A 16,462-nucleotide genomic window follows, 5' to 3' on the forward strand; every position below is an offset into this window, starting at 1 on the left:
TTCTCCACTGAGTGCAAATAGTCCCTCTTGTTGACAGAGGCTTTACTAACTCTGACCTCCATTGTGTCATTGAGTCAGACAAATTACAAATAATGCTACCGATACGAGTTTGAAGCTGCCATTTACCAAACTCAGTCTTTTCCCATCGCATATCAGCTCAGAGAGGTGTTTATTTTAAATAAAAATTAAGACATTTTTCCAAAAGTGGAAATAAAGTGCCAATAGTGGGGATACTGTGTTTAATGGGTCGGGTTAGTGGTAGGTGTAGAGCATGGATTTCCCAACCACATTCCTGGAGCCCCAAACACTGCAAGTTTTGCATGTTTGGCCGCTCCAGGATCGTGTAGAGAAGTTATGTCAACTACAAGTAATATCCCAATAAAGCAGCATCTATTTATAATTTTAATAAATATATTCATATACACTTAATACGTTGTTATTATTGTTTTATGAGGATGAATAGCATCTAAGTGCAAAGAAAATAGTGCCATTTTCACTTAGTGTAAATAAGATCTATCTCTATTTTCAGTTAGTGTAAATAGCATCTATTGCTAAGAAAATGCAGCATTGTTTTTACAGGTTTGCCTGAAATATATGGCCTATTTTTTGCATCGTAATCCAATATATTTCAGCTCAGAAGTTGCTAGAAGAATAATATCATAAATTGAATGTCATTTTCAGCAAAGCTGTCAAGTCTGTACTTCCTGATTCTACAACACAAGGGTTTGTTGGTTTTGCTGAGCTTTTCGAAATAGTCACGAGAAACTGAGTAATTAAAGGGGTTCAAGTAAAATCTGTTTATAGTGTTTTGTTTCCAGCATAAAGTAATCCACACGTCTTCACTTGATAAATGTTTAAACCACCTGTCTATATGGAAAGTTTTATGTTTGTTTCATTTATCAACTGACCAAACTAGTGGAACATTTCATTTGCACGAAACCACACTGTATGTTAACCACAGACACAGAGCAGAAGTCACCAGTTTAAGTATGTAAGAACCAAATTATTTAGAACAATTAATATGCAAGCAAAAACTATATAAATAAGATAAAAATATATATTTATTAAGCGTCGTTCATGTGATTTGCACTCTAGCTCTATATGCCAATTTCTTTAACATACAAATACACATACATAAAGTAGCTTGAATTTTCATTTGTAAAAAGTTGCTCTAATGCACAGAAACCACATTGGCCTCTGGTTTACTGCAAGCATGAACATCTCAGAGCAGCGGCAAGAAAAAAAGGAGATAAAAAGGTCTATAGAGACAATTATATCAGAGAATAGCACTGTATTAATATATACAACACTGTATATTTACATGAAACACCAGAAAAAAACACTAATTTTGTTCATTAATGGGATCTTGCTTTACATTGACATTGATTTGAGAAGCATTAAAAGTATAACAAAAACAATATATTTTAATTTTGTAAAGAAATTCGTATGCAATTTAGATTTATAATGGATAATACTTCATACAGCTTTTACGGGCTGAAGAAAAGAGTAGGTGGTCTGATCATGGCAAGGCCGGTTTCGTCTCGAGCGCTTGGCGAAATCAACTTCAGCATACTGGAAGAGGAAGATCATACAAATGAATATCCATTACAGTGTGTAAGACATAATGTACAGTCAGCCGATAGCAAAATAAACCCTAACGAAATGAAGCATAAGGGTCTTGTATCATCCTGAAGGACCAATAGAAACAGATGAAGGATGATGTGAGAGACATAAAACTAACACAATGATCAAATATAAGATTTAGCACTAATTATAAGAAAGATATTTGACCAGAATTTTGCAACTAACCAATCAGAATTGAGTATCCCAGACAGCATTTGTAATTTTCTAAAACACATTTCATATCATTAATTTAATGTAATACTGAAGTTGAAAGGATTTAAGTAGATTAACCACTTAAAGATAACTATCACATCACTAACCTTAGAGCATAGTGCAAAAATAATGTGGGCTGGTTAAGCTTTAAAATAATATATTAAAAATAATTAAGATAATTTATTTAAGAAGTATCTTACCTGCGGATCATTTGTGTTTTGAGTTGCAGTATTTTGAGGTTTCTTTGAAGTATTTTTAGATCTTCTAGTTGCATCAATGCAGCTCTTTACTAAACCTGAAACAACAGTGAATACACATCACTGAGACACTTCTCGACAGTTTAAACTAAGAGCAGATATGATATGGCTGAATTTGTGTATTGATTAAGAGTTTGTCTCTATGTAGTAAATTCAATTAAATTTTACACACCTATCACTGCAATGATCAGAAGCACATTCAGCAGAACAGATATGATGATGGTCATATTTCTCCATGATATCTGGTGTTGTGGAGCGTCTGTAATATTCTTTTGGACAAAGTCTGTAAAAGGTTTGTAGTTCAATCTTTATTCAGTTTCAGTCTTTAACAGAACAATGAAACTATTATTAGTTCTTCATACAGTATATTCAATATGGAATCCATCATGTGGTTTATAAAGACATGATATAATAAAATAACTTACCGCTGATGTAGATTTTGGTGCCGTTGTTGAATTTTAGTGGTTCACTAGTTTTCACACAATAATAAACTCCTAATTCATCAATGGTGATATTTTTGATGAACAGACGACTGTTAGTTTTCACTGAGTATTTGTGTTTAGAGATGCTGTTTTCATGTTTACCTCGTCCTTCATATGTGTTGCTGAAAGTGCGTAAGATCAACACTGGAGGATCTGGTAATTTCTGTTTATACCAGTAAATCTCCTCTATATCAAGATCACAGGTTATATTCACATCAGATCCTAAAGTTACTGGTATGTTTGTTAGACTCTCTGTGGCTTGATACAACATGAACAGATCTATGACAGAAAGAAAAACACATTTATTAAGATATAAAATCAAAATAAATCTGACTCAATCCAATGTGACATGAGAAACTCACAGATCTGCAGCTGTATGATCTTCATGATCTGATCCAGATGAATAATATCTGCTATGATCATTAAAACATCTCGTACTGTGAGTGGAAACACAAACCTCGACCACACAGACTAAAGGGGAAGTCAGAGCTGAGACCATGATAATTCGTACAATTTTGTTAAATCAACATATGTTGAAGTAAGTAATAGTTTTGTATAATATGTGTATTGTAACTATGCCAAAGCTACAAATCTTATTTCAGATTAATATTTAAGATGGCAATCTGCACAGTGTCCATTTTAAAAGCCATTTTTTAGCATGTGTGATGTCACATCCAAACCACCATAGGTGGTTAAACTGTTCAACCTCTACTGTATCTCTTTATCCCTCTCTTATTCCAGGAGATCCAGTCAGGCAAAACATATATTCTTTTCAGTTATATTAGATCTAAGGAACACTTTTATTTTCCAAGTTATTAATGTATTTGTTGTAGTTTACATAATGGAAAAAAAAACACCATTTTCCATTGGATTTAAAATAAAATTGCGTTGCAACCTTCACAAGGATATATTAATTAAAGGGGTCATATAGTGGTACATGCTTTTTTACAAGTTGACAAGTTGATTGTACTGAAATGTGTGTTGGCAGTGCCTGTACACAGCCATCATATAATGATAAAAATCCATCCAGTGTTTTTGTTTTAATCTCCTTATATGTTTATATAACAGATGTGTCCTCAGAGACTACCGCTGCCATTCTTTCTCCAAAATATACCCTCAACTGTTGTCAAGGGAACACTCCAAGTGTGTTGTGTCAAAATGCCCCACAGAAAAGAGGGGCAGAGTGAGCAAAGCTCATTATCATTTAAAGACACATGCACTTAAATGGCGTGCTGAAACAGAGCTGTTTTTGACCAGGTAAAATGAGTGTTTTCGTACAATACTAATGAGAATTTTTAATTAAAGTATATTAAAAACTTTTCATTTAGACCCTAAAGAATCATATTAACTTGTATAAAAATGGCATTATATGATCCCTTTAAACAATACTTTCCATGTATTTATTTAGTAAATACAGAGTAATAAGAATACACAGTGTGTATGTGATTGTTGTTTATTTAGTGAATCAAAGGGATTTAAATGGCATGCATCAGAGGGCTACACACTCATATTTTAACATATTTTCACTGGTGTGTGATGCTGTGAAATCTATTCCTGTGGGTTGATAGTAAGTTCTGGGTTGTAAACTGGTGACTTATATTTCACAACAGCACTTAAGCTAATTTGTATAAATATCAACCACTAAAAGATTTTTTTTTTTTTTTGCGTTTATTAAAAGGACAGCAGATATATAACAGAAAATAGCAAGAAAATAAAAATAGTGAAAAGCAAGAGAGAAAATAGTGAGAGCGAGGAGTTGGATTGAGATATGAGAAATTTTAATCAATTGAAAACAAAACTTCTGATTGATTACATCAGAATGCTGCACAATCACTTTATTTATCAGGCTTAATTTATACAGTGTAGAAAAAGGTGACTGCATGCTCTGAGCTCTATGATTACAAATCAGAAACTAATCTGCATACTTTTGAAACTATAAATATACATATAGCAGATATTTTTATCCAATCCAGCAAGCTTGCAAATGAAGGACATATCCAACAAGTTACCATGAGAACACTTGTGTACATACATGTTTTTACTGTGTGTGTATATATATAAATATATATATTTCTTTTTTTTTTTTATACATATGTTGCTGTTCTTTTTATAGTTAATCAGGCTGTAACAAAAACATACCAGAAAATAACGTAGAAAAAATAAAACCTGGACAAAGCTTGACGGCTATCAACAGATTCTGACAAATCCCCCTCGCAAGAGTTTTTTGATATACGAATACGCATGACATCAGAGCAAGGTCAATTTTGCTCAAGATCAAACACATTTCTAAGCGGCATGCATCTCGGGGTGATCGGTTCTGCACAGATTTTGCTCATCTCAAACGACTCTAGCATGTTTTAACACGTGCTCTCAAAATGGCATACATGAAACAGATAATAAAAATATTATTCTTTAAAATCTAGATTTATTTTGAAAATCACTGGTAACCAAACTATGGACAGCACCCATTGACTTCCCTAGTATGAAAAAAAAAAAAGAAGTCATTGGAAACCAGAAGCTATTGGGTTACCAACATTCTTCAAAATACCTTCTTTTGACTTCAGAAAAAAAGTAACTCATTCAGGTTTGGAACAACTTGAGGAAAGTAAATGATGACAGAATTTTAATTTTAGGGTGAACTATCCCACAAACAAACATACCAGAAAATAATGAAGAAAAATTAGAACCTGGACAAAGCTTGACGGCTATCAACATGGTAACACAGAGTTTTGTGCTGTGCACACCTTCACTTATCAGTCAGCTTCTTGAAACTATAATAACTATATACTGACTTGTGTGAAAATAATGATTATACTGATGATCTAAAGACATCAACAGAAATTCAAAGTGTACAGCTAGCAAATATTTTAAGTGCCTTCTAACTACATGAACTGCCCTTGTGTGCACTCTCAGTGCAGTGTGTCATTTCCCCATGTTACAGACCTTACCAATAAACTCAAGAATGACCTGTTCTGCTAGCAGTGTCCATAATGGCTTAAAATATGGTTCAAACTTCAAATAAATTAAAAATAATATCAAACATCCATATGCAATAATAATTTTGGACACAGTTTCATACAGCAGTCAGAACATTTTGGGTCCAGGTACAAACGATTGTAACTATCCGTTAAAGAAAGGCACTACAGCAATACAGCAGTCTAGCAAATTACTCTGATATAGTGCAAAATACAAAACAGGAAAGTTACAATCCCTTCTGGCTGTGCTCTCATGGAAGAGCTTCTTGTATTCACTGTTGATGTTGGAGTAGACATTGTAGTACGTGTTGTTGTTGGGATTGCTGTTAGACAAAAAAAAAAAAATCACAAATATGGAAACATACAGTATACTATTGAGACGAATTGTCTAAAAATGAAATAAAAGGCATACAATGCACATGCTGGATGATATTTATGGCAAAAAAGAATTTGCTAAAGCTTAAAGCTAAAATTATTTTGATGAGGCATTGCACATCCTTAAATCAAATGACTCAAACTGCCTATGTGAGTAATGACTGTTTCCACATACCTCTGACTAACAACGTTAGTTCGTGTTTGTGTTCCTTTTCCACATCTAGGATATCACAGGAGAACAGTCCTCCGTCAGTGAGTCTCAGATCGGAGAGTCTGAGAGAGAAGTTTCCATCCGCATACTCTGAGGGAAAACCTTCTATTCGACCTTTAAACATTTGATCCTGTTTTTCTGTTAAGGGCTTGCCCTTTTCAATATCATACACTTTAGTTTTTTGTTCGTATCTCCAAAACACATTCATTTCCTCCATCTTTAGCTTTCTTTCTTTGTATGAACATGGCAAGATGACAGATCCTCCAACAACACCACTGACTGGATCAGGGTCCTGCAGAGACACTGGAGACAAGAGTAACAACTTTAATAAGCAAACCATAAACAAACTGCACAGAATGTGAAGTTACATGAAAAAACATTGTAAACTGAGGTCTGTGAACACTAACCTTTGTCTAGCAGATGTAGAAATAAATATATGAACCAGTATCTGCGAAAAAAAAAAAAATTGTTATGATTCATCATGATTATTAGGCAATAGTTCTTGTCTACTCAAAGCAACATTTTTGTTTTAGATAAACTAGTTTTATTCACTTTAGCACCGGACACTGAATATCATGCCTAGAGGAGAACAAGACATGTCATATGTGGTTAGTAAGTTAGTAAGAGACATCTTTTAATTGAATAACAATGGATTAAATCAGCACGAAATGGAAGTTATGGTAGTATTTTAAAATGGCTTTGCAAAAAAAATAAAAAATTTGTAGGGTGGGACTTGATTATGTCTATGTGTAATTGATTGGATGGTTTGCTATTGGTGGATCTCGTGTGAGTGACAGGTTGCTCCGCCCTCATGTCAATAAACACATCATCAGAGAAGAGATGTCACTGGAAGAGGGAGGGAAAGTGATTGTTTAAAGATTACAGGTGTACAACAAATAATTATGCGCATGGATAAATCATTTAGAATAAATGCTGCAATATTCCATAAAAAAAAAGATTTGCCAATTTTGATATTATTCTGACTTTAACAAGATGTATCCCATTAAATCCCCATCCCCAAAAGCTCTTCCTAAAGATAGTTATTGTCCACTGCAGTCATCAAAAAATAAAATAAATTGAAGTGCTAAAAATATTTTGAACATTTATTTTATTGTTTAAATATACATAAAGGAAATAAGGTCTATTTTTAAGGCCGTTAAGATTTATGCATTGTGATAATATATCTATGCATTGTGATAATATATTCATCAACATATGAATATGAATATATATATATATATAAGAAGGTGTGTTTGTGTGTCAAGCACCTTTTAATCAACATTTTGCCTTAAATGGTTCAATTTCAATAGTCCAGCAGTGTGACAGATACATTTTTAGAAATAGAAACAGTCTATGTAATCTCTTAATTAACAAGTAAGTGCATCATAATACAATACTGTTTAAAGTTACTGTGAAATCAAAATGGACAATTCTTATTTTTTGGAGACTGAATTATAAATAAGTGTTTATTATAAATTATCTGTGCACATCATCAGTAAAAAAAAAAAAAGTGCTTTCTAAATCTTTAATCAAAAACATTATCATCCTCTCCACCTCGCAACATTAGGCTGGTTTGAGATGCGCCTGAAATGTAGACAAGAGGTGGCGCTGCAGTGAGGAGAGGAGAAGAGAAAATCTGTTGCCTTTGAAAGTAGATATAATGAACAGGACACCTACTTGTTATTTATCATTTTTACTTTAATACAGCCTAACTTTTTAGAAATATGAAAATAATCACACAACCCAGACAGAGACAAAGACGGAGAGGGAGAGAGAATATATATTTACAAATAATATATAAACAATGTGCATGATATCAGAGTTTTAAAATAAAACACAACGATACATAACGGTTATTTTAGGGTGCTTTCACACCTGTAGTTTGGTTCATTTGCTCCGGACTAAGGGCGAAAAATTATACTTTGTATCATTTTCAGGCGTTTTGGTTCCTTTTTACACCACACTGATTGCTCTGGTCCGAATCAGATGATGAGTTGATGAAACAAACCAAAATGCAGTCACGTGACAACATCCACATCACTCATTGGCCAGAGGTAACTGCACTTTGATTGGTCAGAATTAACGTGCAGGAAAATTCCAGAGCTCCCGGAATTTAACAAAGAGGAGGAAAATCCGGCAGACAGCTTTTTACTATCTAGAGACGACTGCGTGGGCTGATTGTATCCCTGGTCATAGTGTATTATATAATTTGTATAATATTAATTATATAGTTTAATAATTATATAGTTTGCTTGATGCTCCGCACCTCCTCAGAACTCCACGTTTGTCCGCGAGCTGCCATGCTAGTGCAAACTGTCAACAAACATTAGTTCTCCTCATCTCATAATGCACAGCGCAGCTGACTACGGCAGCTGGTTTAGTCCAAAAATGCGCAGTTCTTAGGCAGTTGGGTCTGTTCGAGGTCGGGTCTGCTTTTGGTGCGCACCCGAGTGCGATTGCTGCTTTCACACCTGCCCAAACAAACCGCACCAAGGGGGAAAACGAACTCTAGTGCGATTCAAACAAACTAAATGAGGCAGGTGTGAAAGCACCCTAAACCAATGAGCATTAAAGGAATAGTTCACTTCAGAATGTTCGCTTCACCATGTTTGTATTTCGCGCTACTAGGGAGAGAAGTAGAAGGAAGGTTGAACACAGGCGCGTGGACTTGGTGTTGTTGTGTGGCAGTGCTTCACATCGCCACCTAGCCGCCTAGATGGCATACTACATCGAATTTCACACACTTTTGCGTCACCATAGGCACGCAGATTTCCCCCCCATAACGCTCGTCTAAACGCAGAATAAAAAGTCAAAGCGCAACGCCACTTTTGCGTTTTCTCTTCAGATCGTTTCCGTGTAAACATAGCCTAAAAAACCATGATGAAATTGAGCCATAATCAGAAAATTAATAACTAATGATTAAAACACATTCATTAAATTCCAGATGCATTTTGAAGAATGCTGGTAACCAGACTGTTTACGGCACCCATTGACTTCCATAGTATGAAAAAAAAATATGGAAGACAATGGGGACCAGAAGCTGTTTGGTTACAAGCATTCTTCAAAATGTCTTTTTGACTTTAGCAGAAGAAAGAAAAACTCATACAAGTTTGGAACAACTTGAGGGAGAGTAGATCATGACAGACTTTAAATTTTTGGGTGAACTCTCCCTTTAAGAGACAGTGTTGACATGGCAATGTTTCCAGCCGACCCCTTGTGATGAATCATCTGTAGGCCTACTGCTGCTAATTTTAACATACTTAATTTGCAACAGCATTAAAACCTATCCACAGCCACCAAACCATCTAAGATTTTCTTACGCCTAGCTTACAAGTTGTTTTTATTCCACAGAACTAAGTTATAGAACTATACGTTATAGAACTAACAAAGTTATGTTCTAATAAACTACACTGACTTACCACAGGCGGAAGTAACATTGTTACAAAACTGTAGAATCTTGTTTTGTGTATTGTAACATGTAAACCTTAATTTTTCATATCAAATGTCTCTAAATTAAATATCGAAAATGTACACCGACCAAGCTGTATGATAGGAAAATGTAAAACCTGTCGTTATATTTCGCTACACTTGAAATTTGTACATACCTTACAAACATGACTCGCGTATTATCTGTCCATGTTGTTCGTCCTATCGTTAGGCAGGGGGACATATAGGGGAAACGAAACCGGGCGGCGCTAAATATCCGAAATCAAAAACGTTGCTGCTTCCGGGGTAAAACGAAGCTTTTGGAAACAGTTTATGACGTAAGGAAGCCTCGTTTCCTGAAAACAAGTGACTTTGGCAGTTTGATACGCTCTGAATCACTTGTTCGAAACAAATGATTCCCAAACGTTTCAAAGCTTCAGAAAGCGTGGCTGCGTTCCAGTCCACTTTCAGACACGCTCTTGCGAACTTCCCTATGCACTTCCCCTCAGGGGAATCCCTGCCGCCATTTTGTAGTGCGTTCCACTTCGTGAAGTGGACAAGGGAAGTTTATATGGACAGACCCTTGATTTTGACAGAGGGAGCGAGTCTACTTCATACACTTCAGCCAGCTCCATAACAAAAGGCAACACGATTGTGACGTCACCGCAGATCTCGCCTAATCACCACCAACTCTATGACATATTAATTATATATATATTTTTTAATTTAAAACAACCCAAACCCACATATATACATTTGTATGCTGGATTAAACAAATTCTTAAAGGGAAATCAAATGTAAATAATAAATCAACTCCATAGCTGATTCCAAGTGATCAAGGGCTTAGGACGTTCCAGTTCAGCCCATTGCAGTTTTTTTTCTTTTCTATTGAAACATTTTCAAAGAAAACAGTCACAATATAGAACAAATAAACGGGAAGAGAAAAAAAGGCCACAAGACAGGGTATAACTAATCAGAAAATATTACATATCAAAGGAAAAGATTAAAAGACTTTCATATTTCAGTTGTTTTTAAAGCCTTCTTGGTACACGAGTCAGAGATAGTCCCAAAGTAATGTTGTACTTCGGTAAGCAAAACATAGAAAAGTGATTTCTGACCTGAGAATTTACATTTATGTATATACAATTTTATCAACAGAAAAATCAGATTAAGGAGGAATATTTTGTTTTTGGGTAACTGTTCTTTTTTTCCCCCATTAACAATTCCAAACAAAACATTCTCCCAACGTAGAGAAAATTCCTTATCAATGTTCTCAATAACAAGTCGGGAAAAGTTTTTCCACAAAAATTTAGAATAATAGCAAAGCCAAAATAAATGCACTATAGTCTCTGGGTGCTGTTTACAAAAAGAACAGTTTACGTCAATATCTTTTTTGAATTTCTTTAAGAAGGTGTTAACTGGATATATGTGTAGCAATGTTCAGGGAAGAAGGAGGCGGGAACCGGCGAACAATCAAAATAAACTTTATTTAAAATAAAACAAACAAACCAAAATACCGCCAGCAGCCCCTCGCGGACGACTGCTGGCTAAAATAAAAATACAAAAACAAAACAACTAAAATACAGACCTGTTCCTCTCTCGATCATCAATGTCGTCGCTCCTCCTTTATGCTACCGCTCGTCCGTGAGAGATGCCAGACCGGTGTGCTACACAGGTGTTAGCAATCGCACCACCGGCCTCGCGCCGTTCTCTCATGTCCCTCGCCCGTCCTGTTCGCCACATACCGCCATCGCCCCTCACAAGCCGGGGGGTACCCACAAGCCTGTGCCTACAGCTTGACGCTCCTCTGCCGCCCGGTGGTAGGCGACGGATCCTCGGGTGCCTTGGGCAGTCGGCAGGAGTCCCCCGCTCCCTGCTCCTCCCCTTCACTGGTGGACGGCAGCAGGCTCCAGCCCACGGCGAGCGGCGGCGACTCCTCCTCTCCCTCCCGGATGGCAGCCGCCCCTCCAATACCCAGGCGGCCGGCAGCGAGCTCGACCGCCCAACCGGCAACTCACTCCAGCGCACCGCCTCGAGCGTCCATGGCCGCGAGTCCCCCGCTCCCTACTCCTCCCCTGCCTGGCGGATGGCAGCAGGCTCCGGCCCACGGCGAGCGGCGGCGACTCGCGCACCATGCTCGATGGCACCGCGGATTCCCCACAGCGGCGAGGACTCTCTGACAGCGCGTTCCTTCCTCTTCTCGGGTTTCGGCACCAGTGTAGAAATGTTCCGGGAAGAAGGAGGCGGGAACCGGCGAACAATCAAAATATACTTTATTTAAAATAAAACAAACAAACCAAAATACCGCCAGCTGCCCCTCGCGGACGACTGCTGGCTAAAATAAAATACAAATACAAACACAAGTAAAACACAGGTCTGTTCCTCTCTCGATCATCAACGTCGTCGCTCCTCCTTTATCCTTCCGCTCCTCCGTGAGAGATGCGAGACCGGTGTGCTTCACAGGTGCTGCTCATTAGCAATCGCACCACCGGCCTTGCGCCGTTCTCTCACGTCCCTCGGCCGTCCTTTTCGCCACAATACACGATGGACAATTCGAAAGGAAACTTCTCTTATCTTATTAGTAATTAAATATCTATTCGGAATCAGCAAAACCTTTCTCCAGACAAAATCGGGAAGAAAGCATTCCAATAAACTGTGACATTTGGAATTGATACACATTAATTCAGAAATAATTGATGTATCGATCTATTACAAGAAGTGGATGAAAAGCAATATTTCCCCACCACTGTAACATTAGGATCTAAAGGAGGTAAAGAAGAAGGGTAGGAGATATGTTGAAGCAATCTAATAACTCCAGATGGTATGGCATCAAAAACAATAGCAAATTCTTTTGGGGTAATGGGAATGTTAAATTGACTAAGAAATTCTTCATAGTTTAATAAATGGCCATTTGCATTAAATAACTGACTCACAAGCAAAATATCAACCTCAAACCAGCACTGGAAGAAAAGAGATTTGTTTTTTATAGAATATCACGGTTATTCCATATAAAATATTTATGAGGAGAAAAGTTGTGCTTGTATATCAGAGACCAGGCGAGAAGGATCTACCTATGAAATTTAGATAATTTAGCTGGTATTTTTCAACATTATCATTACAAGGCAATAAAAAATTTAAACCACCAATTTTGGAGAAAATATAATGTGGAAGTTAGTTCAAACAGAGGTTGGATTTTTGAGAAATCCTTTGGCCCAATTAATTTTAAGGGTATTATTGAATGTACAAAAGTCAAACATTTTGAGGCCACCATCTAAATAAGAATTTAAAACAACAGATTTCTTGATATAATGTATGCCATTTTTCCATATGAAATTAAATAACATTTTGTCAGTACTTTTGATAATGTTGTTATCCACATGGAGTGACTGAGCAGCGTATGAAAGTCTGGAGAAAATCTCTCTGCAGCCATAAATTAAATGTTCTTTGTTTTCTCCATAATAGGGGAAAAATTACATACACACTAATCAATTAAATTTTTACATATAGATATACCTAAATAAGATATCTTATCTTTAATTGGAATATTATTAATTATAGTTAGGTTAAAATCTTTAATTGAAAGTAGTTCACATTTAGACAAATTCAGAAAAAGACCAGAAGCTTTAGAAAATCTCTCAACAGTGCTGATTGCAATCGGTACCCAAGAGGCATCTCTTAAAAAAAGAGCCAAAAAAAAGTGTCATCTGCTAATTGGATGATCTTTTTTTCCCTTTCAGCAATGAGAATCCCTTGCAAGGCACTTTTATTAACATAATGCGAGAAAACCTGGGTGGCAAGGAGGAAAAGATAGGGTGAGATAGGGCATCCTTGCCCGATACCCCTCTGAAGACTGAATCTAGGTGACATACCAATACTACATTTCAGCGAACAGTTAGTATGTTAGTACTGTTTACTGTTAGTAAAGTGTCCTGATGGCATTATTAAAAAAAAAAAAAATCACCAAAGCCAAAATTTCCTAAGGCAACGAAAAATAAAATGATGCTCCACTGTGTGTCAAATGCCTTGTGGAAGTCTAAAAAAAAGATAAAACTTTCCTCTGAAATCAAATCAGAATAGTCAAGTAGATCTAAAATGAGTCTGATATTATTAGAATTGTGCCTATTTTTATTAATCCAGATGAGATTCATCGATTAAATAGCTCATGACCTTCTAATCTTTGAGCAAAAATTAGAGCTAGAATCTCATAATCAGTATTAAGTAAACTGATTGGACGCCAATTTTCAGTAAGAAGTGGATCCTTTTTTGGTTTTGGAATTAGAGTAATCACACCTTGTGTCAAGCTAAGAGTAAGAGATGTTCTCAGAATACTCTCTGCATAAACTTCTGCAAGGAATGGAGCTAAGGGTTCAGAGAAAGCCTTATAAAATTCGGCAGTACCATCATTACCCGGAGACTTGTTGATTTTAAGATGATTAATAGAATCAACAATTTCCTTAAGGGAAATACTGTAGGTTCGTCACACCGATTTTTGTCATCTGCCTCTATAGTAATCAGATCTAAAAATGAGGACGTATCATCCTCATCGAACCTATAGGTATATAATAACTTATAAAACTTATTGCAATTATCAGATATTGTCTTGGGTCATCCGTTATGATACCATCAACATTTAGTTTAGACAAGCTATTATAACTGGCATTAGACTTCTCTAGCCTGAAGTAGTAGGCATAATTTTGTTCTCCTTGCTCCATCTATCTCCTCCTAGATCGCACGAAGGCGCCTTCAGCTTTACATTTGTAAATATCATCAAGCTGATTTTGTAATTTACAAAGCAAAGCAGCTTCAGCATTTGAGAGATTTTCAGGGGGCCCCTGAGTAACGGCAGCAATTTCACTAACCACTGCCTCTTCCTCAGCTTTCCTAAGCTTGGAAAGCTCACTCCCAAATCTTCTCATAAATTTGCCAATATCAAATTTGAGTAACTCCCATTTATTACTAAAAGAGCGTTCCCTTACAGCTTTATTCCAATAATGACTAATGAAATAGTTTAATTTTAGCCTAACGATATTATGTGATAATAGAGAACTATTTAATTTCCAATATGATGGTTTAATAGAATTTAGAGCGCTAACAGATAGTTTAATTTTTATAAAAATAGCCTTATGGTCAGTTAGGGCTGTTGGAAGAATATCAACAAAAGTACTATGAATATCAATAGATTTAAAGATTAGATCTAAAGTCTATACGAGAGAGATGAGAAGCAGCCTTGTTGCTCCATGTAAAAGCTTTAGTATTAGGGAATTTGGTCCTCCAGACATCAATCACAACAAGTCTATCCATGAATTGAATAAACTTTGAATTAAGTGATGAGGGTTGACCAGGTGGCCATTTATCAAGAACACTGTCAATTGCAATATTGAAATCCCCACCTATAACAAGCAAAGAGTTTGGAATTTTTTTCAGCCAGTATAGACAGTAGTCAACTTTCTAATAAACTCAAGAAAACTTGCATTCTCAGACCTTGAATTAAAACCATAAATATTGGCCAAAATAATAAAAGTTGAATTGAGATCAATGACATTACACAGAAAGCGACCATATGAAATCACAGTCTGAATGTAAAATATTCCCTTTAAATGCATTCCTAAGAGTAGTAACTCCTGCGGAGCGTTCAGTTCCATGGGAAAACCAAAGGTCGTTACCCCATTGAGATCTCCAGAATTTTACATCGTTGACAGATGAATGGGATTCTTGGAAAAAACAAAAGTCAGGCTTCAGTATTTTTCCAAACAAAAATAAAGCTTTCCTTTTAACAGTTTGCCGTATACCCCTGACATTTAATGAAAACAAAGACAACAATGTCAACTAGAAATAATACAAAACAAAAAAAAAAAGATCTTAAGTTAAAAGCTTAGAGCAGAAAGGGAGCTCCCAAACTCTGCAGTTAACCAAAAGTCAATGTTAAGTGAACCAACTTTTCATATAACAACATGACAAGTTCCAAAAAAAGTTTTGAACTATAGCCTATATAAAATGATATTAAGGCACAATAACCAAAGAGCATGGATGAATCCTGGATTATTTAGCAGCAAACGTCAAACTTGAAAGATTTATTGAAGAATTATTCCTTTGCCTTCAACAAAAGCACATAGTAAGCTTTTTTCCTGCCTCTCTTGCACTTTTAACAGCAGGCCAGAGCTTCTTTCTCTGCTCTCTGTCTTACTCACAGAAATCTTCAGCAAAGCGTAACTTCTTATCACGCAGGTACGAGTTGTTTCTAGCAGCCTTCCAAACCGCGTCACAGGTGCACTCTGCTGGAGAATTGAAGAATTACAGGTCTCGGCTTGTCAGTTTGCATCCTTGATCCTAAGCGATGAACAGTATCGATCACATTTGGAAGTTTGATCCTTGCCTCGGGTAACACCTCCAGACAGATTTGAATGACTACAGCTCGTACGTTTTGATCTGCTTTCTCTGGGACTCCATATAACATCAGGTTCCATCTTCTATGGTACCCTTCCAGCTCCCGTATGCGGTTTTCGAGCATGTTGCAATGACGTTTTCTGTATGATCTCTCTGTATTAGTCACCTTTATCTTTAAGTCTTTTACCTCTGAGCAAACGAAGTCAAGTTTTTTTTAGACCTTCTATTTTCATAGCTTTGCAGTTGATCAGTTTCTCCATACCGTCCGCCCTGGAGTTAATCAGGTCAGAGAGAGAGGATATAATATCTTTGCCAGATTTTCCGAGTTTGCTGGATGGAGGCTTACTTGGAGTCACAGGCGAAGATGGACAGTCTTCAACAGCAGAGGAAAGCGATGGAGATAATTGGGAGGCATAATCATGGCAAATGTCGATCAGTAAATTGCTACCTTCAAGTGGTGTCATAAGATCATCGGAGCTAGGCGTCACTCCATCGGATGCTGCTAAACTTTTAACA

General features: G+C 36.5%; 2 protein-coding genes across 2 annotated transcripts in view; both read right to left on the reverse strand.

The window, feature by feature from the left end:
• Positions 1-1,038: 1,038 nt before the first annotated feature.
• The window catches only part of LOC143736247 (uncharacterized), a 68,640-nt gene continuing 53,216 nt past the window's right edge, over positions 1,039-16,462 (reverse strand). Inside the window, exons 3-5 of the mRNA XM_077226969.1 lie at positions 2,266-2,376; positions 2,037-2,131; positions 1,039-1,572 (exon numbers count right to left, since the gene is read on the reverse strand). Coding sequence (XP_077083084.1) covers positions 1,477-1,572; positions 2,037-2,131; positions 2,266-2,376 — 302 coding nt within the window. The 3' untranslated portion in view covers positions 1,039-1,476. The remainder of the gene's footprint in view (positions 1,573-2,036; positions 2,132-2,265; positions 2,377-16,462) is intronic.
• Positions 4,381-10,104, reverse strand: LOC143736251 (CD276 antigen homolog). Its single transcript, XM_077226973.1, has 4 exons — positions 9,742-10,104; positions 6,544-6,584; positions 6,101-6,439; positions 4,381-5,873 (listed from the first exon to the last, which is right to left on the reverse strand). The coding sequence occupies exons 1-4, from the start codon at positions 9,804-9,806 to the stop codon at positions 5,734-5,736; spliced, it is 585 nt and encodes a 194-aa protein (XP_077083088.1). The 5' UTR covers positions 9,807-10,104; the 3' UTR covers positions 4,381-5,733.

Source organism: Siphateles boraxobius, unplaced genomic scaffold (assembly GCF_051911475.1).
Source record: "Siphateles boraxobius isolate OS27281-9 unplaced genomic scaffold, OSU_SipBor_1 13, whole genome shotgun sequence".
NCBI lineage: Eukaryota > Metazoa > Chordata > Actinopteri > Cypriniformes > Leuciscidae > Siphateles > Siphateles boraxobius.

Bases quoted from the DNA above. Each gene is read 5' to 3' on its own strand.
- LOC143736251 (XM_077226973.1), bottom strand. From the start codon at position 9,806: ATGTCCCCCTGCCTAACGATAGGACGAACAACATGGACAGATAATACG. The intron at 6,585-9,741 runs GTATGTACAAAT...TTTTTTTCGCAG, and splicing joins ACGCGAGTCATGTTTGTAAG to ATACTGGTTCATATATTTAT. The intron at 5,874-6,100 runs GTATGTGGAAAC...TTTGTCTAACAG, and splicing joins ACTAACGTTGTTAGTCAGAG to CAATCCCAACAACAACACGT.